General features: G+C 38.8%; 1 protein-coding gene and 1 long non-coding RNA gene across 3 annotated transcripts; one reads left to right on the top strand and one right to left on the bottom strand.

The window, feature by feature from the left end:
• The first annotated feature begins 3,843 nt into the window (after positions 1-3,843).
• LACC1 (laccase domain containing 1) lies at positions 3,844-19,597 on the top strand. 2 transcript variants are annotated; one of them, XM_020797024.3, is made up of 6 exons: positions 3,844-4,155; positions 7,404-8,013; positions 8,837-9,018; positions 12,318-12,483; positions 16,589-16,814; positions 18,989-19,597. In XM_020797024.3, the coding sequence occupies exons 2-6, from the start codon at positions 7,455-7,457 to the stop codon at positions 19,161-19,163; spliced, it is 1,308 nt and encodes a 435-aa protein (XP_020652683.3). In that variant the 5' UTR covers positions 3,844-4,155; positions 7,404-7,454; the 3' UTR covers positions 19,164-19,597. The 2 variants fall into 2 exon arrangements, with proteins under 2 accessions (XP_020652683.3, XP_072850881.2); XM_072994780.2 differs by lacking the exon at positions 7,404-8,013 and having other exon boundaries at positions 4,022-4,155.
• Positions 18,994-21,660, bottom strand: LOC144588235 (uncharacterized). The gene is made up of 2 exons (XR_013543683.1): positions 20,545-21,660; positions 18,994-20,135 (listed from the first exon to the last, which is right to left on the bottom strand). It is a non-coding gene; the product is annotated as an uncharacterized LOC144588235 (long non-coding RNA).
• Between the last annotated feature and the right edge of the window lie 462 nt (positions 21,661-22,122).

The following is a 22,122-nucleotide window of genomic DNA, read 5'->3' as shown; positions in this document are numbered from 1 at the left end:
ATAAAAATTATTCTTTTTCAACTCTCCTTTCTTAAATTACAAGTTAGCTTATTATTTATAGCTATATTCAATATTTCATTATACCATTTGTCCAGTCGAAATTTAGATTTTGATTTCCATTGCCTAGCTATTATTAATCTACTAAATAAAAAATTATATTTTTATGAGTGCAATCCTTCCAAACCAAGAAAGTTTTAATTATTGTATTCCTGTAATTTCTTAATTTCCTCTTTTAATTTATTATATTTATGTTCCTTTATTTTTGAGTATCTTTTACTAAGTCAATACCTAAATATTTAACTGATATCCTAAAGTCACAGTTATCAGCAAACCTTTCTTGTTCGAATTTATTATACTTAAACAACATTATTTCAGATTTTTGCCAATTTATGCGTAATCCAGTTATTTTTCCAAATTTTTCCAAATGAGTTTTAATTCTATCTACACTTTCTAACGGATTTTTCACTGACAATAGGGAATCATCAGCAAATAAATTTATTTTATTATTTTCTCCCATACCTTCAATTAAATCGTCATTCCTTATTAGATTCATGTTTTTTCATTTTAAAGTTTACATTCTTTCATGTGTTTCTGTTTTTTTTAGAGGCTATATGCAAGTTTTTTTTATCATATTATTCTTCCAAACCCTCAGATTACTTTTCCAGACTCTGCATTAAAACAACTTCAGATTTTATAATGCACATTTCATGGTTTTGGCTGTGCTAAATAATCTGCCTGGTATGCATCTCCAGTGCTAAAATAAAGTGGAAGTATCTATGAAAGTTCACATTGAAATATAACAGTCAGTTGTTTATGCGCCGAACATTTTTTATTTTTATTTTTGTGTGGATATATCTTTTAGTTGCATGTCCTTCAGCAAAGCTGTCTACATTTTCTCCAGTTTTTTTCTTTTGATTGAAAATATTGTAATGAACATTTTTGTTCTTTTTTTAAAAATGTAAAATATCATTCTGTCATTCTTCTCAGAGATTAGAAAAAGCATTTAATAGAGGTTCAGGCAAAACCCTAGAAAGGATCCTTGTTTTCTTTTCTTTGATTGGCCTGCCACCTCTCTTCTTTCTTTGTTCTCAACTTTTCCAGTATCATCTATGCCAAATAACTTATAATATTTTTATTATTTCATCTTCTAAATTTTATTTAAACAGGAGAGAAATCAAGTAAGCTAAAATAACAAATATTGTGGGACTAACAGAAGGGCAACAGACCAAAGCTAAGGGCCCCAAAAGGCTAAATGCATTTTCTGAATATTTTTTCTATGCCTTTCTGAAGCTACGTATCTAATGAACTAGCTCTTGATAAGGACACCATTTCTGTGATATCAGCAGCAAATGTTTTTGAATTTTCTTTACAGTATCAGTACAGAAATACAATAAAGGTAAAGGTAAAGGTAAAGGTTCCCCTTGACAATTTTTGTCCAGTCGTGTTCGACTCTAGGGGGCGGTGCTCATCCCCGTTTCCAAGCCATAGAGCCAGCGTTTTGTCCGAAAACAATCTTCCGTAGTCACATGGCCAGTGCGACTTAGACATGGAACACTGCTACCTTCCCACCGAGGTGGTTCCTATTAATCTACTTGCATTTGCATGCTTTCAAACCGCTAGGTTGGCGGGAGCTGGGACAAGCGATGGGAGCTCACTCCGTCGCGTGGATTCGATCTTACGACTGCTGGTCTTCTGACCCTGCAGCACAGAGGCTTCTGCAGTTTAGCCCACAGCACCACCACGTCCCTAATACAATACCCAGATAATAACTGAGAAGTAGCCAAAAAGGTAAAATGGAAATCACTTTATCATTAAAAAGATCTGACTGGAAAGAAGAAACAGTACAATACATCTATATTTTGAAGACATCATGAGGAAATAAGTCAATTAAAACAATACCAGAACCATAGAGAAGACTTGACCTGTTACTGACATGGATTGGGTGATAAAAATAGAAGCCCATTATTTTAGAGGCAACAAATAGCTTGATAAAAAGTTTAGCAATCACTGTATTGTCAGAGTACCTTTTACACACTGTCTTTTGTTGATCACAGTTTAACCCAGTCAGATTGGGGATTTCATGACTATGCTTTCAATTTTCTTTCTGTTCTTGTTGTGTATAATTCATATTCCTCCTGAAAGGAAGCAGATTATAAATTTAAAGGTACAACAAATAGTCAGGATCTACAGTCCAGGTCATACTTTAACTCCCAATCCTCCTTTTGTGCTGGCCCTTGGACTCAATCTTACCTACTTATGTACTCATTTAAGATTTATAGAATGGCTATACTCCATGAAAATATATATACATTTTATACATACATACTAATACTTGCACATAATTTATGAACTAGGCCTGCCAATTTCACTGTATTTACTTTTGCTTTTCAACCAGTCAGTTAACTAGTGTTTTCAGACCTGTTCCTCAGAGCGATACCTCGACTGGAATGCAAGTAACGGTGGACAGGCAACTATGAAAAACTTAGGCCAGCCTTCATTATTTCGTTTAGTTTCCAGTACTGAGTTTCCTGAGTAATATGTACATGTAGTGGTTCCACTTCCAGGTCCCAGTGGCAGCCATTCGGAGGCCCATCAGGCCTACATGCTCAAGGGCTCCGCCGGGCCCAAGGATGCCACAACCAGCACACAGGGTTTCCTCTTTAGGTATACAGTACCAACATAGAAAGCATTACTTCAGGGTACAGGTGTTATTTAAACTAAATGGGCATTCAAGATATACTGCTTTCTGAGATGCTAAGGAATTTATGATAACAAAACTATTTAAACAAAAGTTGCCATCTGGCAACTGAAGAAATCCTGTCTCTATTCGGTTTTTTAAAAATCCCATATTATAGCACTATCAGAAGTGTAATAACATAAGAATGTCAACACAGGCACTGTGAAATTTTAGCTCTTTGAATTAAGACTGGCTTCCACTGAACAATTGGAAACTATATGTAGCATATATCATTTAATATTTAATGCAAGATAGCCAGAAAGAGTTGGCTATAAGGTTGAAACACTGACCCAGATTTCCTGTTCAGGAGGACAAAGATTATACTGAGATAATAATATTGAGATAACCTTTGACTCTTTCTAGTTATTTTAAATTTTAAACAAGCCTTATTGACCGTTTGTGTTCTCTTCCCAGTCTTGTCAGCTAATTAAGGCTGGATCCTCCCAGCATTTGCCAGGATGACAGGTCTAGGGAAATCACAGGACTTCTTTCAAATAAACAAGTTTTGATCAAACTGCTTGGCAATGTTTCCAGTGGTATTGTTTCTACAAGCTATAAACTTGTTATTGAAGTAGTTGGGCCCACTTTATCGTGTGTTAGGATATCTGCCCCTGTGAAAATCAGTATGATACTGAAAACAAAAATTGTAAATCACACTATGTCTGAAAGTTAATCAATCCACCACAAGGTTTCAGCATGCAGCTGGGCATTGGGTTTTGGTTGGGAGGGTGTTGCTTGGTGTACTTTAAATCTTAGGAAAGGTAAGCTTGCCTCAACCTCACAAAACAAATGCAATAGGAATAGTGGGCAGTTCTGAAGGGCACCTGCAAGCTTTGTTGTTTCAGCCCCAGAAACCGACAAGAGTAATATCAGATAAGACACTACACGAGTCCTTGAGGAACGATTCTTAGATGTTTAAAAAAATTATCTCTCTCTTGTAAAAAAAAAAAAAAAAGATCTGCAGAGCAAAACCTTTGTTCCTACATTTGGTTTCTGGACGGATTCGCTCTGCCGCCACACAACCCGAACTTCCCAAAATCGGGGATACTGTACGTCCGGGGGTTCCCTTTGGACGGCTCTCTTCCGCCTAAATGGCGGAGGGGGGGGGAGAGAGAAGGGGAAGCAGGAAGTTCCGCAGCCCAGTGGCTGCCTGCGCGTGTGAACGCTCCCGGAGTTTCTCAAGCTGCTCGCTCTTGCACACCTCCGGGAGAGGAGCGGGCTTGTTTTTCCGGTTTAGTAACTTTGCAAGATTTCATTAGATCAACGCCTCGCTGCACTAACTTTGGAATTCCCCTCATTTACAGTGTTTTGTTGCAACTCTGCCCTCCTAACTTTGCTTTCTTGTTGGAGGGCACGGAGGGCAAGGAATACAGTTTCTAGCGTGGCGCGGGTGTCTCTGAGGCTATTTCCCTAATATAGTGAGTATATACTTCTGTTTATTATTGGAGTTGCATTTGTTTAAACGTTTGAATGTTATACTTTTAGAAATCCCACCTTCTGCATCTTAATGGCGTGGTGGGCACTATGTTATTTCCCTCTTATCTCTGAATTAGTGAAGAGTTAATGTTTTCCTTTCTATTCCGTGTTATTTCAGTCGTTCTGCCAGGACAGAAGGACTGAAATTGTAATTTCATTGAAGACAGCGTGCTTGGCTGCCAGTTGACGGTTCCACTGAATTCCACAGAGTACAATTAAGGAATAACAGATTTATCATGACAGTGATTTGTATGCTGGAGACTCCTTTCTTGATGCATCGAAATTTATAGATGATTAATTTTTTAGTTTTTGTTTTTGCTGTAACAGACAAATTCATTAACTGTTCTGGAGATTTTTCGATTTTATTTGGGTTAATATGCTAATTAATGAGTTTAAAACTGCAGCCCTCCAGTTCCTACAGTTGGTTCTAGAAATGTGTATTTGTGAGTAGCGCTGAGATAAGAAAGTTTATATAGGCTTCAGTTTCATGAAGAAATAGCATGTTAGAAGTAATTTCAGCTAATAGTGGTGTGATGTTGCTTTTTCTTACCAGGAGTAAATACCCTTCAGCGTAAATGCCCAGAATCCTTTTGTGTTATGCTAGTTTACCATCTGTCCCTTGCACACCACACAAAACTTCAGTTGTGCAGAGGTTAGGCATCCAATTGACAGCCAGCAGTTTGCAAAAATTGCACTGTGACGCACATGTGTCATTGGGTTCATTAAAGATCTGAAGCAATTCCTCCTTTTTGGTGGGAAATGATGACCGAGTCTCTTTTTGAACGTTAACAGTTTTTTTTTTTAGTTTAACATTAGGTGAGCCTACAACAACTTCCATTGGTTCAAAACAGCTAAGATCTAGTAACTGTCCAAAGAGGACGATAACTCTGTCTGGAAATTGACAAGATTCATTGAGGGGCTGGCCCAAAACATTCTGATCAGTGGGCTTCCTCAGCGGAGCACTCCGGACCGCGCATATTGTCCTACAACAAGGGTGTCTGGCCCAATCTCCCTCCAGCGGTGGATGATTGAAGGAAGGGTCCAGCCGAATCACCTTCCTTGAGTGACCTTGTCCCCGTAGAAAGACCACAACAGTCTATTCTAGAGCTTCTGTCGATGTCCCCTTTTCTTTAGATTCGTCTGGGTCATGTAGCAACCCTCCTACTTTCAAATTAGGGAAGTCCTGCAACAAACCATGCATTCTGTCATATTCATATTCTTTCTCCAACTCTTTTTGCTTCCCTTTCTTTTTGCTTCCCTTTCTTCTTTCTCTCCCTCCTTGGTACACTGAACTGTCTCCTCCCACTTTGTTCCCCTATTCAGTAATGGCGAACCTATGGCACGCGTGCCACAGCTGGCACGCGACAAACCTTTTGAAGTGGCTGCAGCTGGGATTTCCCCTTTCTCTTCCTGTTCTGGGTCCTTTTACTTCCTGTCCATCTCCATGATTCCCCCTCTAACTTCCTGTCTGTCCCCATGATTCGCCCCGAAACTGCCACTTCCTGTTCCGGTTCTGGTCTTCCAGGCGGCACGGCAGCCACTGGTTTCTTCCCCACCCGCTCATTTTGGGCACTTGAGCCGAAAAAGGTTTGCCTCCACTGTCCTATATCCTCCTCCCACATGGGCAAAATTAATTCCTCCTCTCCTTCTCCCTCTCTCTCTTCTACTAGACAGATTTCAATCTTCTCTTCTTTCCCCTTTGATTCATTCCCTTCTTTTCCCTTCCTCCACATTCAATTCATCCCTTTCTATTGTCTTCTCTCCTTCTATATCTCTTTCCCGCTCAGACGTCTCTAGCTGAGGGGGTGGCTCACTCTGTTCTTTCTCCTTTGGGCTTACTGCTCCTTCACAACATGGTACTTTGCAGTCTGATTTTTGTCGTAGAAATGGTTCTAATTGGATAATTTGGGGCTTTGTAGAAAGCTATATGAGAACCTACAAAAGTTATTTATGCAGAAAGTGAAGAAGAACTGTGATCCTTCTTTCAAACCACTTTTGACTTTTTTAAATGAACTTCCCTGGTTAGCCAATACCTAATGTAAAAGGATTATACTTTCCAGTAATTTGCTGTCCAGTATCTCCTGCTGACAGCCATTCCTGATGTAATATTGCATGTGTACTCTAGTCCTGCCAGATCACATATCTCAAAACATTTTGAAATAACACTCTTATAAGCTATTAAACGTATATATAAAGCAGCCCTTAACTGTGAACCATCTTTATATGTATATGAAAGAGTCTTTATATGCCACAGTTGGAACACAGCTTTCTTAAAAAAACATAAAAGTGTTCCAAATCTTGCAAGAACGTTTTTAAATGAATTTGAATGTTAATATTTGAATTTTCCATTCAGATTATTTTTATATATTTTTTAAATGATGACAAGATTGTCTGAAAAGAGTGGCTTGTAATCCATAGAATCTCACACTGAAATAAGGGGGCAATCAGATGAGCTTGCTATTTGGTTTACTTTTGGTACAGTTTGGTTTTCCCTATTTTCCAGCAGCCTCATGTGTTTTAGGTAAAAGTGATCCATCCTTTCTTTTTGTGAGCTGTTCCTCTCCTTTCTAGCACAGCACTAGGGATACAGTTTATTTGAAGCAATTAGAAGTGTTCGTGATATCCCATTCTGCAATGTGTGGTTGCTTAATTCGCTCCCAAATAGAGCTCTGGGTGGTGTTCAATGACAACCCTGTGATGTATGCAATGGTTTGTGATAGTGGAAAGGATGGTGGAGAGACCCTCTTCTCTACTTTCCTCTTCTCACATTTTTTTAAGAAATATTCTCCTAAATGATGCAACACTATTTCAGACAGAAAAGAGTGTCCATGCTAGGCAGATGTATTGCTGTAGTGCTATGCCACTTATTAAAACAAACAAAAAAGGAGGAAGTTGCTGCAGCCTGTGGAATGGCAGCCACAACAAAAGGTGGGGGAAGGGGTATCACATTTGGAATGCCAGTAAAACTCATATTTGACTGTATATATAACATGAGTAATCTTGCAAAAAGAAATTGTATGAATGTATATACGTGTGTAAATAGACAGTGACTGATTTCACTGATTTGGTGGACCTCTTCTAGTGTAACAAGCATGCAATGAGAACTGAATAGAACTTCAATCAAGGTTGTGTGTGGGTTTTTTTAAAAATCTTTCTGATAATATATATTGTATTTCTTTTTTCCTTAAAGGCTGATCATAAAGTGACTGGCATCTTCAGGTATCGTGCCCATGTTTATATTATGGCAAAAGCAGTATTAATTGATCTCTGCAGCTGTTGGAGTAACCAGACTCAGGAATCAATTGTCGGGACATTAGAGGGTGTTCAAGAGGACGACCCTTTCCACGCTCCGTTACTTTACCTTATGTGTTATCACACCATCGGAAATGAGAGGAATGGAGAAGATACACACCATAAAGTGATACGGAGTTTTCATTGTCCAGAGAAAGGAGTTGAGGTCGTGTGTTCTCAGAGTACAGTTGCCGCTTTGTACACCATTAAACAGAAACTTGATGAAAAAGGCATAGACACTATTAAAATAATCTTGCTATCAAAAAGAAAGCCATTAATGAGGGAGTATGTCAACCAACTTTTTACTAGTGTTTACCAGTTTGAATTTAAAGATTTGCAGATAAATTGTGAAGAATATGACCCCAAGAATTCCACAGTACGTCAGAATGAACTGGAGACACTCACAGACCAAGATGTGCAACAGGTTCAAAGTGAGATAACATTGTTTTTAAAAAGACTTCCTTCTTTGAAAGGGAAACTCACTATTCTCAAGTCCCTCTTAATTCCAGGTAAAAGAAATATGTATAATGAACTGTCGTTTACTACCTCCAGTCTCTTTTTCTTTTTTTTTCCAAATAGCCAGTCTTTCACCTTTTAAATATATAGGATGGGCAATGGTGTTCAGGAAGGAGAAGGAGAAGAGCAGCTTCCCAGGGCATGCATAAATCAATTTAAAAGTATTGGCTCATTTGTCTTGGGTCAGTTGTTGAACAAAAGGAGTTCAATTCTTAAATGCACATTTTCTTAGAGGAATAATTCACACAGATTTATGTCTGTGTACACTATTCACAAGGGGGTGAGTGAGCAGGACATCAAACTGGACAGGGGAAGGACAGAGCCGAGTTCTGACTCTTTGTTGGGTGTTCTGGCTGCATTCAGCTACACTGAAAATACATTAAATATCTTTGACCCTTCCCCCCCCCCCAAATTTTGCAGCTTATTTGAATACTAACTACAAAAATGAACTTCCAACTAGTTAGCTTTAAAATGCAATTCTTTTTCCAGTTTTATGCTGCTGTTCATTCTTGATTAAAGTTGTCAAAGCACGAGTTTACTTTTAGAAGACACTGCCAAGCATTGCAAATACTATGAAGTCTAGAAAGCATTTTGTAGATAAAAACCTATGTGCTTATAGGTAGTGGGGATGCTGAATGGGCTTCTCACCCCAGTCCCCTGCTTGTCCTAGGGCTAATAGATTGGAGTTAGGATGATCTGTGAGAAAGTGGTGGTTTTTAAACAAATTGAGATGTTAAAGTGATGGCAAAACATTTAATGTGCTATAGGTCCACATATGAGCACATTTTTACTTGTTTTTAAAACTCTTTTCCCTAGACCATATCTTCTTACATGGATTCACTACCAGAACAGGTGGCATCTCATATATACCAACCATGAGCTCGTTCAACTTGTTTAGTAGCTCAAAGCGGAGGGATCCACCAGTTGTTGTCAAGGAAAACCTTCGCAGATTAGCCGCTGTTGCTGGATTTGACCAAGATAAATATCACACTATAAAGGTAAGCACAAGAACAGTGAGAAGGGCAGTGGTGGCAAAATCACACAAAATAGGACTTCTCCCATCTATACAACTCTCGAGGCAGATTGCTCTCAAGAGTCTGAATACAGCAACCCGAACAATGGCTTCTTTTCTTTCCTTATAGCCTTGCTCTGAGAACTCTTTTTTTGTGCTATCTCAGCATTTTTGTGGGCTGTGTGGGATGATTTTGCTTCTTGCCTAAGACGTCATGTGAGTTCCTTCTCTCCTGGCTATCAGACTGTTCCAGGACTTGGTTTAATAGGGTGGAGGAGAGTACTTCGTGGTTCTTACTCTGTGTTTTAGTGACCAGCCAGGGGTCTTTCCTAGGTTTCCCCTTTCTTTTCTTTAATACTGGGACCTGCCTTCATTTCTCTGCAAGGTGGAACCCTCCTCTATCATGGAGAATTACATATGGCCTCCTCAAGAATTATCTTCGTGTTAGCACTGTAACTCTTTTTCTTTCTTTTTTAATTTTAAAAGATTTATTTTTTATAACTCATAAAACATTTCTATTGTCATTCGTCATGTTCACTGGATATACATCAAATTGTTGATATTGTATCATGTCTCATTTGTCTCTGTACCTTATTTCTTTGCTCTAGCCACTCATACATTTTGTTCCAGTTTTGATAATATTTCAAATCCTCTTTCCCTTTAATTGTCATTGTCAAGCTATCCATCTTTGCACAATCTAAGAATTTTTTTTTAATTATTTCTTCTAATGGAGATTTCTCATTTTTCCAGTATTGAGCCCATAATATTCTAGCTGCCGTCAATATATGTAATATAATATAGCTGTCTTGTATGTTAATATTCTCTGGCATAATACACAATAAGAACAACTCTGGTTTGAGTTCTATATTCAGTTTTGGTTTTTTATCCAAGAATGTATTTTAACCCATTTTTTTTTTGTTTTTTCACAAGTCCACCATACATGATCATATGTTCCCTCATGTTTTTTTACATTTCCAACACCTATCGGAAACATTTGGGAACATTTTTGCTATTCTAGTCAGTGGCAAATGCCAGCTGTAAAATATTTTGTATACATTTTCTTTATATGCTAAGGTTAATTTACAATTATCACTCCATACCTTTTGCCACTTTTCTAGCCCAATGTATCATTGTTTCCTTCACTTGTTCATCTTCCATTTTCACTTCTAAGAGGAATTTATAGATATTCTTAATTAGCTTATCTTCTGTAACAAATAATATTTTATCAAATTGTGGCTGTTCCTTGTAGAAACCTTGTGTTCTAGAGTCCTCTTTATATATTGATTGAATTAGCAATAAAGGTAACCATAATAGTATCAGTCCTTGGCTTGCTAGTTCTTCTTTGGTTTCGAGATTTCCTTCTGGATTTAATATTTCATTATACGTCACTATTTTCTCAGAGTTGATAAGATTTGGATAAGTAAATGCTTCTATCGGAGAGACCCATCTTGGTGTTTTCCTATAGATTCTCGTTTTTACTTTTTCCCATGTAGTTAGCAAGGCATCTCTTATCAGCTTATTTTGAAAGTATTTGTGTGCTTTAGTTTTGCCATACCATAAAAAGCTGTGCCATCCCATCTGCAACTCATGTCCTTCTAGATATAAAAGCCTTTTATTCCTCAGACATATCCATTCTCTCAGCCATACTAAAACTGAAGCTTGGTAGTACAGTGTCCAATCTGGTAGACCAAAGCCTCCATTTTTGCACACAAAAGACCAGCTAATGACACCCATCAATCACAGTGACAGATCATCTCTCCTCCTTATCACAACAATACACCCACAACAAAAACACACTGATCACCATAATCACCCAATCTCGTGAAAAGGACAAAAGCTGATCCCACAGCTATAAATACTCAACTATCCAACAAACTGCAGCAGAGCACAGACTTCCAACTCCTGTCCTCTGAAGATGCCGGCCACAGAGACTGGCGAAACATTAGGAAGAAAAACCTCAAGAACATGGCCAAACAGCCCAGAAAACCCACAACAACCATCAGATCCCGGCCATGAAAGCCTTCGAGAATACAGCTTTAAGTGTGTCTGGACACTGAATTCCATTGCCCTGTTGTTCTCCTAAACTACTGAAAATAATTCTTCAATATAAGAAGCCTTTCATCTAAGGTTCTGGAAAGCAGAAAAAACAATAAGCAGAAGAAACAGTAAACAGCTGGTTTTGAAAAGGGAACTGTCTGTCCCTTTAAACGCTAACCTAAGGCAAAACTGTGTTCCTTTTTACTGCATTATCCCTCCAGGCATTGCATATCTTTCAGTGTTAAGTGCCTGGAAGAGCAGACAGGCTAACAAAGCCTGCTATCTCCCAATTGAGGAGTTACAAAACAAAAACAAGCTAACTTGCCAAATGTGAATTGAGATAAGTATCACAATAATACTTTTCCTCTTAATGATGCACTGTTTCTAAGCAAGGAAGCAGCGGCTTTATTGTGGAAAGAGAAATGGAAAGTGAAGGAGAAGAAGCAGGCAGAACTTTAGGAAGGGATCTTTTTTTCCCTTGTTACCATCCTTCATACCTAGCTTGGTGAGAATTTATAGAGGAGAGCCTCTCAAGGTGACCTGAGGAAACTAGCAAATTCACATGGCAATTTTCGAAGTACATTGGCCTTTGGCCAGTTTTGTGTGTTTTTTGTTTCGCTTTGTTTTTGTCTTTTTCTAACATGGTGGGAAGACAGATCAACATCCTCAGGTGACTTGAGTGGATTACTAAGACTTTCTGGCTCCCAATTTTTACAGTGCAGCAGTAAAATGGCACATACCTCAAGTTCCATTGCTGAAATGATGGAGGAGTGTGTGTGTGTGTGTGTGTGTGTGTGTGTGTGTGTGTGTGTGTGTGTGTGTGTGTGTGTGTGTGTGTGTGTGTGTGTGTGTGTGTGTGTGTGTGTGTGTGTGTGTGTGTGTAAAAAAGTATGAGAGTGACAAAGAGACAGAGAAATCTGAAGTGGAGTCTTGTGTGGAAGCACTATGAGCTCAATTCTAATATTCTGAATAAATACCTGGATTAGAGCTCCTTAATTCAAAGCATCTGTCTTTGGCCTCAGGCTTCTGTTGGCAAATCTTGGAGTTCCAGTAAAATAACAGTAACAAAATCCAAGTTCGTCCCACCGGTCTGAGCTCTTCTTCATCCCTTATCTGAAGTTTTTTAAGCAACGGACATGACACTGGGTCAGATAAAATTGTTGCATCATAGATGATGCCTTTGGGAAATGCTGGAGTGAAAGAGCAGTCTAATAACTTACTATTATTATTATTATTTTTAATTCACAGGTCAACCATGCCAGTGATGTCTGGGTCATGGGAAGAGCCCAACCAAAGAGCTATGATGCATTAGTAACTAACCAGAAAGGTGTTACAATAGCTGCTCCTGGAGCAGATTGCATTCCAGTACTTTTTGCTGATCCTGTCCAAAAAGCATGTGGTGCTGCTCATTCAGGTAACAAGAACCTGTTACTGTTTTGCCGACAACAAGGACTCCACTGTGGAACTGTATGCTTGGTTTTTAGCTTTTTATATGCTTTCTTATTTGGGCATGCTGGAGTCTTCATTTCTTTCTTGCACTAGATTGTCTCTAGGATCTTTTAGCCATTTATATATTTTATTCCTTTTTTTTACTGGCTGCCTTTTCTGCTATTTCTCTTTCTGTTCCTTGAAATAATGGTTTAGTTGCACCTGGACTGGGCACCATTTTGGCTTCAGTACAGTCTTCTACCATGCATAACAAGTGGTGGACAGCTACAGAAGGTCTTGGCACTATACTTGCATTCCCTGGACTTTTTTAAAAAAATTAAAATTTTTATTATTATATAAGTTACAACCTCTGATCACATAACAAAAAAAGTAATTATTACCTATTACCTATAAATACAGTTACACTTCCAATAATTTTCTTACCTATAGTATACGAATAATATTTAATCATTTATATATGTTCTACTTCTAACCTTACAGTTATTCAAACTAACCAGCATTTCAGCCCATTTTCCATTTAATCTCCTGCACCAGAGGCCAACAAGGGATTCCATACTTCCAAAATTTATATTGTTTTATTTCACCTCTATAGAGTTTAATGTGATAGGTCAGTTTTTCCATCAGAGCCAATCTCCATATTCTATTTTGAAATCCTTGCAAAGACAAGTCCTGAGTGTCCTTCCAGTGTTGGGCAATTTCATTACGGGCTCCTCCTAATATAATTGCAATTAGTTCTTTATTCACAATGTTTTTGTTCCCCCCATAAATAACGAAAAAAGTAGCAAAGTTTCATTTGAAATTATTTCTTTTGTTATACCTTCCAACCACTTAATTACTTCAGACCAGAAAATTTCCACCCTTGGGCATGTTAACCACATATGTTCAAGAGTTCCTTTATTCCTACATTTCCTCCAACACATCTCTGATATTCCTTTGTTTATTCTGTTTAATTTTACAGTACAGGGTATAAGTACTATCTGTGCACTACTTTTAACACTGTTTCTTTAGCTTGAGATGAGACCGATTTATAAGGTTGAGAGGTCCATATTCTTTTCTATGTGTTTTCTAATATCTCAGTTTTTAAATTTGTCTCCCAAACTATCTTGGATCCCATATTGTCTCCAAGTTGTTTATCTATAGTACTTCTATAAATTACTGGAATTAACCCTGTTCTCCTTTTCCCTATCTCTATACAGTATTTCTCTATTTCTGTTAATGGTCTATTTGAACCCAGTGTTTTAAGTAACTGAGTTGCCAAATTTCTAATGTGGGTTATACGATACCAATTAGTTAATATATGTCTAGTTTTCTCATGGAGCTGTCCGATTGTAATAGGTTTTCCTTGTATAAACAAGTCTCTTATTCTATACATTCATCTTTCTTTCCATTGCTTAAATTGTGCGTATTTATCTTGAAATTTAAATTTAGGGTGTTGTAATATAGGACATAAGGGTGATATAGGAGGAGCAAAGATGATCATATATTTCCTTCATATCCGGAGTAATTCTTTAGGAAAAGGATTCCAAATTTGTTTCTCATTTGTCAACATTCTTTATTTATATAAATATACATCCAGTAACCTTCCTGTTCTTCTCTCTCCATTCTTCCCTGGGCCTTGGTAGCAGCATCCACCTACCGTATTTTTCTTTTTAAAAAAAGCTGGAAGTGGTCGGAAGGTCACTGCAAGGTTTAAATAGGTGAGGTTAATCCCAAAATAGTCCTGGGAATCTTTAAATAATCTTTGAATTGTTAGAAATTCCCTCAAGGGTTCTGGGAGCATAGTTAGACTTTTTTTTCACCTTTTTTCAACTTTAGTACGTTGTGGCCACCCTTGATATGAAGTCATTATTTGTTGAGACTTTTACTAATTTATCAATAGTTTGATATAGCACAAGATACCCATGTCATTTTTAGAGGGACCTTAAAATCCTTAACTTCATTTTCCCCTTCCATTGGTCTATTTAGTCAGTTTAATTAGGAAATTAAAACAATTATAGCTTGTGGGCTCTGATAAAACCTATGGAAGAAGATATGCACCTGAAGGACAGCAGGAGAGCTAAATAGAGATGGAGTTGGTCATTGGACAAATACGGTCAGCTGACGACTTGAGAAGTGCGTGGAAGCTCATCTCCTCATCAGTCTGTGCTGAAATCAACAGTACAAACCAAGTGTACGAGCAGAAAAGCCTTACCTGTGACTACTGCTGCTCCACCCTTAGTTATTGTCCCGTAGACCTGTTCCTTCTTGCGCTCCCTCAATGTTTTTCTTGCTACTTCCTGGTTCTTTGTTGGGGAAGTCAAGGGACAGTAGGTTCTCACATTCTTTAATGTGTTATTCACAATCATAATGGTGCAGTTTCAGATGAGCCCATGAAACATCTGCTATTTCCCTTTGCCCTCATTCAACTGGGCAAGATTAGCTGTTGAAAAAAGAAGATTGTGTTGCTTTTAAGCCTCTGACTTCACCTAATGTAACACCTGAAAATCAAAACACCTTATCATACATACCCCCCTATCCGTTCTTTACACTACGCAGGCACACATACTTGTTTCTGTAAGGTTAGAATCCAGGGGAATTGTTGGTCACTCACTTCGGACTTTAGAAAAGCCACCCTTAGCACTATGTTCCCAGAGGTCTTTACAAATCTCCGTTACTTACTTTGGGGTTGTTTTTTGGGGGGGTTGTAAATTTAAAAAAAAGATGTTGTAAACTTTTCATGAAGAGCCGCTGTACACACTCAGACCCACAAACGTTCCAGTTGCTCATTTGGATAGGTTTCCAATCATGCCACTCAGCAAGGCAAGAACACTGGGAACAGGATCCAGGCCAGGGGTGTTGAATCAGACAAGAGCACAAGGAGGTGTTCAGAAGGTGTTGCAACAGTCAGTCAGCAGCAACAAGCAGTTATGTAGCAGACCCTTGCTGCTGCCGAGTGCCCTCCTGAATGAGTATCTGGAAAGCCCTGATTCTGAGCATGCATTGCTTCTTGCCACTGAGAGATGCAAGGCCTCACGCTGCCTGATGTATGTTTTGCCCTCTGGTTTGGACTTTGGCTCCAGCTGATTGCTACTAGGGATGGGACGTCCATTTTTTTCAAGGGTGTCACTCCCAGCATTTGACCAAGAATTCCCCCTTCTCCAAGCCAAGATCCTGGGAGATGCAGCCATTTAAAAGGAGCTCTTTCCCCCCCCCCACATCTATGTGGGCCTGTGTGACCATCGTATTGGGCTTTCAAGAAGAAGAACACTGGTCCCAGGACTGCCTGAGAGCGGCAAGGCTTTGTGGGAGTCTCAAGGGATCATGGGATATGTAGTCTCACTACCTATTAGACTTTATAGAGGGAGCTTCTCAAGAGCCGCCTGGCCCATGCTCCCTTGTGATTAGGCACCCCCAGAAGCACTTTCTTGGGAGGCCAATGTAATGGCATGGGAGTCCCATGTGGAGGAAAGCAAAGCTCCTCTTTAAATGACTGCTTTTGGGCTGCCTGTCCCAAGATTCTTTTTTGAGGAATTCTGGGATCTGCGGTCCAAAAGAAAAGGAACATCTCATGCCTAATTGCCACCTTAGCTTCCGGGTGATAATGGTGGAAATCCAAGAGCAGTGTCCTGTAGGACAGTGGTCCCCAACCTTGGGCTTCCAGATGTTCTTTGACTACAACTCCCAGAAGCCTTCACCACCACCTCTGCTGGCCAGGATTTCTGGGAGTTGAAGCCCAAGAACATCTGGAGGCCCAAGATTGGAGACCACTGCTGTGGGACACAAGGAGCATTCGATAGTTTGCTTCTGCAGCCGTCTTATGTTGAATGGTTTCCTGGCAGGCTTCCGGCTACGTCCATTCAAGTATAGGACCTCCTCTATACGTGTTGACATCCTCTTCTAGAGAGACGTGATCAGCCTCTGAGTCCAGGCATAGGCTGGTCCTGATATTTACATGTGAATGTAGCAGAGACGTAAAGGGCATGTCTACTTTAGCCTTCATCTGTCCTTAAGTCTTAGATCCCACCTGCTGGCCCCAGTTTGTTCTTTGAACTGTGAAAATTGCAAAATTCCTTTCTTTCCCTGTTTCTCAGGTTGGCAGGGCACATTACTGGGAGTGTCTATGGCTGTTGTCAATGCGATGATAAAGGAGTATGGCTCTAACGTGGAAGATATTCTTGTGGTCCTGGGGCCTTCGGTTGGACCTTGTTGTTTCAGGCTACCACAGGAATCTGCAAAAGAATTTCATAGGATTGATCCAAAATGTGTACGACATTACGAAGCATCACATCCTTACATTGATATCAGAAGAGCAACACGGTAAGCTTTGTTTTGCTTATTTTTCATAGTGATATGGAGGAGCAATTCCTAAGCAAGGAGCCTGATAACCTGGCATCAGGGAAGGGAGGCGTAGACAGTCTTTGGGGGAAGAAGGGATAGAAGCAGGTCAGGTTGTATATGTTCCCTCTCATAATACCTGCATTCCTAAATCAGTGGCAGAACAAAGTCACATGTTTTGGTAGATGCTGGACAAGCCTGAAGAGATCTTGCCAAAGAATGGTTTGGGAACTTCTTGGTGCAGGAGTAAATTGTCATAAACATACCTCTGTTTCATAAGTACCTTAATTTTGTTGATGTCTCAGTGTATATCAGAAAGGACATTTAACTAATTGCCTAAAAACCTTGTAGGTGTACCTTTTGTGTACTGTTTCCTGTAAGGTAGCTTTCTCCAGCATTACATCCTCCACATGTGTTGGCTAACCCAGCCCAGTATGACCAGGCAGGTTGGTTGCCTCGTACTTCTGGATAGCCTTCTAGCATTATACACTTGTGTGTTTATGTCAACATTCACCAGCTTCTTAAAATTTCTGATTACAAATGCCCTGCCCTGTAAAAGGAAACAAGTGGATAAAGAGGAATCTGGTGTGCAAAGTTCTTATTTTAACTTGGTTATTCAACTGTGAAGAATTCGCTTTTTTTGTTTCCATTTATTTGTCAGTTCATTGTTGCTTCTCTTGACCCATTTTCTCCCCTTTTTTCTTGCCTGACTCCACTAAGGAAATGTTGTGTATATAAGCAGCATTCCAGCTTCAGGTCACTTGGTGGATCTGATACCCTCAGGCCTCAGTCGAATATATATCCAACATCAGGACAGTATCATCTCCATGATAGACCTCTTGGGTCATTGTGATCATCCAGACTGGCTATCCTTGTAATGATACACATTCCTGAGGTTTGCTCCATAGTTATTTGGGGCAGAGCATTTAGTATGGTGATACTTTATTCTTGGATATATTCTGCCCTTTGAAATCAGATGCGCTCCAACAGTTCTTGACCAGATCTACACATACCTTTTATTCCTTCCTCAATCTGTACCCACTCTTTTTGTTTTACAACTTCTCCCGCACCATTAAAATGTCCACTCTTTGGGAGAGGATTTTCTCCACAACGGAAGCTGGGCTCATTTTAACTCTGGAGCAAAGGGAAAATGTGTGATGCACAGTTCAGAAGTATGGTAACCCACTGGACATGGCATTTTCTGACATTTAGATTTGGCCATGATTTTCAGGCACATGTTGAAAATATTCTTAGTTTTGCCATTCTGTTGTAGTTCAGATTTACTAGCTATTTTATGAACACTGTGAACGCTGCATCTTGATTTTAGGTATTATTTCATATTGTGTGTTTTATTACTGTTGTGTACTGCTTTGAAAATTTCAGATACAAACAATATATAGATATTCTTAAGTGAATACATCTGTACCTTGTTGCCTTCCGTGGCATGTTGATCCAGTTTTAATCTACAAACAAAAAAAGGGAGACACTGTAAAAATTAAAACTGTGAAGAAACATATATATTTTTTATAGAGCAGTCAAAACACACAGATTGCTCAATAAATTTTTTCGGGAAGCTCATTGGGGGAGATTTGTCAAACTGTAATTCTGTACATCAGTGGTTCCTAGCCTTCAGTTCCCATATGTTCTTGGACTAAAACTCCCCAAAATCCTGGGCAGCACAGCTAGTGGTGAAGTTTTTGGGAGTTTTAGTCCAAGAACATCTGGAGACCCAAGGTAGGAAACAACTGCTGTAGATGTATAAAAGAATTGTGTTACTGATGAGTAGGAGCATCCCATTTCTTGTCTTTGCTGGAAGGTTATTAGAGGAAGGCTGTATTCACTTATGTAATGCCACAGTGTTTCTTTATGATAGCCCATCTAGCAGCATTTGGGTGCTTCCAAGGCGTTATCATAAATAAACACATGGTATAAACAAGTAGACACAACTCCTTTGATTACTTCCAGCCTTGAAACACTGTGTGGGTAAAAGCTGATCTATTTATTTATTTTACTTTAAAACAGAATTGTTTGGAAGTAGTATCTTGTTCTTCGATAGGAAATGCCATCTATTAATCATCAAATATGTAATTGTTTTTCCTTTTTCTTTTCTCCTTGGCCCTCCCCCTTTTTTTCCTCTTTCTTTTTTCCTGCAACAGTGTTCTTCTGGAAGCTGGAGGGGTTCTGTCTCAGAACATTCAGGATGATACTGTGAAGGATCAAAAGCAGAATCTCACTCTCTGTACATCATGTTGCCCTGATCAGTTCTATTCTCATGTTCGTGATGGGGAGAACTTTGGAACACAGATTGGTTTCATCTCAATTAAAGACTGAGAGTTTTTCATAACACAGTTTCATTTAAAAAAATATGGAAAACAAGCTTTCAATAAACGTGTCAGATAAAAGGTTTACTCAGGTAGAAATGACAGTCCTCAGGAAAGGGTCCCATCTTTTGTCCCTATGTCTAGAGATAAATCATTTAATTCCATTGGGTAGTGTGGGCGGCATATAAATTAAATAAATAAATAAATAAATAAGTACAGATCCTATTGAAAAGAATTAAAATTAGTGATCACTTTAAGGCTGGCGGGGGGGGGTTACAGTTACTTCTGTGAGAGAGAACTGTAATGTTTAAACAGACACTTTTACTTCAACCATTATCAATCTTTGAATTAAATTATTTGAGGAATCAGTTGTTTGTGATGTTCAGGAATTGGAAATAAGTTGAATCTGTATTTAGCATAATTTGAATAAATTAGAAAACAAAACATTCTCTGTCTGAAAGGATATAAGGATGTAGTCTTCCATCCTACTGGCAAGGGGAATGCATCTCTTATTATGGATTTGTTGCATTACCTTACGGAAGCCCACAGACAACTAAATAATATCAACCATTGCCTCCAGTGCAGTACCAAACCTACTGTACAGGTTAGAAATGAAATCATACAGTATATATAGTGAATGAAGCCCTTCTGTGAGGATACATCAGTAAACCCACCCCTGTATTATTTTGGAACCCGATAGAAGAGTATCTAGATTTTACTGCCTTCCCAAAGTATATAAAACAAGCTTTCCAGTCATTGGAGACTTGTAGTCTCAAGGTGTGGGTCAATAATGGAACCCCTCTCTCCTTATGTGAACTATTTTTTTTAAACCCTCTGTATTTAACAACTCATCTTACATTAAGAATATTGTCCATTTCCTCAACAGTTTGAATAACACCACATGAGCTTACAGGATACTTGGTTTGTACCATGGACGTTCATTCACTATATATCCATATCCCGTAACAGGAATATTCACTACCTGTAGGGAATAATTAATAATTCCCAGGGAACCGTTACTTGAGGACCAGCCTCAGGCAACAGTTGAATTAAATACCAGGGAGAGATCTCTGATAGAATAAAACAGGCAGACTGCAGTCTTTAGTTATGAAGCATATCACCGGTGAGGAGGATGTCTGCCTGTTAACAACGAATCCTGTTAACAATGTGTTCCTCCTCCTCCCCAGAGGCATGTCTTTTTATTAAGTATCATCATTTAAATAAAAGATAAGAGATAGCCAATGAAACGTCGTATTCTACACATTCCAGAAATTCCACACATGCGTAGAGAGAGTCATAGAACAATGTTTGGTTAGGCTAAGCACCACTGTTGTACCCCTTAATAGCTACAAGATGGAGCTCTAAACTAAGATCCTTGTCACTACAACTACCCTCAAGTTGTCTGTTCTGTTTTCAGTTAAATGAGATGTATGGATGTATCTCACCCCCTGCAACTGAGTTTGTGTGCTTCTTGGCAAAACTGCCCTCAGAAATAATTTATTTCAATATTAAGACTGATAAGTGTCAGGTGCAATTATAGGACAAAAGTTTGCACATGAGTTTGGTGATCTTAGGATCATAGAATAATGAAGTTGGAAGGGCCCCATAAGACAGTTGAGTCCAGTCCCCTGCTCAGTGCAGGAATACAAATCAGTACAGGCTTCTACCATGCATAACAATGGTGGACAGCTACAGAGGGTCTTGACACTAGACTTGCCTTCCCTGGACCTTGGTAGCAGCATCCACCCATTTTTCTTTTTTAAAAAAGCTGGAAGTGATTGGAAGGTCACTGCAAGGTTTAAATAGGTGAGGTTAACCCTAAAGCAGTCTTGTGGATCTTTAAAAACCCTAAAGCAGTCTTGTGGATCTTTAAATCATCTTTGAATTGTTAGTAACTCCCTCAAAGCTTCTGGGAGTATAGTTACAACATTTTTTCACCTTTGTTATATTTGAGGCCACCCTTGATATGAAGTTATTATTTTTTTGAGACTTATACTAATTTACCAATAGTTAAATATAGCACAAGATAATATCTCATTGTTTTTAGAGGGACTTGAAAATCCTTAACTTCATTTCCCCATTCTATTGGTCTAATCAGTTTAATTGAGAAATTAAAATAATTTCAGGAATGCAGGAATACTAAGGGAATCCCTCCAACCAGGTTTGGTGTGGGAGAAATAAGTGTGTGTCACATATACCAAGAGCCCAAGAATTTTGAAGAAGTGATGCTTCTTCCTGAAATAGAAAGAAATGGGAACAGGCTATGAAAGATGAATTAAAGTCAATGGATGAACATGAGGTGTTCACTGAAACAAGGTTGCCACCAGGGCAAAAGGTAATAGGCAGCAAGTGGGTTTACAAGAGAAAATTGCAAAACAATGGAGATTACAGGTACAAAGCAAGATTAGTGGCTCAGGGGTACACACAGAAGAAAAATGTTCACTACGATGAAGATTTTTCACCCATGATGAAAACAAAGACAGTAAGATTGGCTTTAACTTTAGCTGCATCAAGAAACTATGTTGTAAACCACTTTGATATTACAACTGCAAATTTAAATGCAGAGTTACAGGAAGAATTGTACATGGCGCAGGCACCTGGTTTTGAAGGTTCCAAACCAGGAATGGTATACAAATTAAACAAAGCAATTTAAGGGCTGAAACAGTCAGCCCGAAACTGGAATGAGTGTTTGCATTCAGCTTTGGAGAAATTAAAATACAGAATTGGTTTAGCAGATCCTTGTTTATATGTTAAAGAGTACAGAAAAGAACTAAACATTTTGCTGGCTTATGCAGATGACTTTTGTGTCATGTCTAAAGATCAAAGCCAAATAGATTTGTTTGAGAGACAATTGAAAAGAATTCAAATTGAATAACTTACACCCAATACATAGTTACTTAGGGGTGCAAATCCAGAAACAAAGGTTTTGTGTTAAGTCAAAAGGTGAAAATAGAACAAATGTTAGCAAA

Source organism: Pogona vitticeps, chromosome 3, assembly GCF_051106095.1.
Source record: "Pogona vitticeps strain Pit_001003342236 chromosome 3, PviZW2.1, whole genome shotgun sequence".
In the NCBI taxonomy this organism is placed as follows: domain Eukaryota; kingdom Metazoa; phylum Chordata; class Lepidosauria; order Squamata; family Agamidae; genus Pogona; species Pogona vitticeps.
The sequence above is the reverse complement of the archived record's forward strand: the minus strand, read 5'-3'. Positions and strand labels throughout refer to the sequence as shown.

Bases quoted from the DNA above. Each gene is read 5' to 3' on its own strand.
- LACC1 (XM_020797024.3), top strand. From the start codon at position 7,455: ATGGCAAAAGCAGTATTAATTGATCTCTGCAGCTGTTGGAGTAACCAG. The intron at 8,014-8,836 runs GTAAAAGAAATA...TCTTTTCCCTAG, and splicing joins CAAGTCCCTCTTAATTCCAG to ACCATATCTTCTTACATGGA. The intron at 9,019-12,317 runs GTAAGCACAAGA...TTTAATTCACAG, and splicing joins ATAAATATCACACTATAAAG to GTCAACCATGCCAGTGATGT.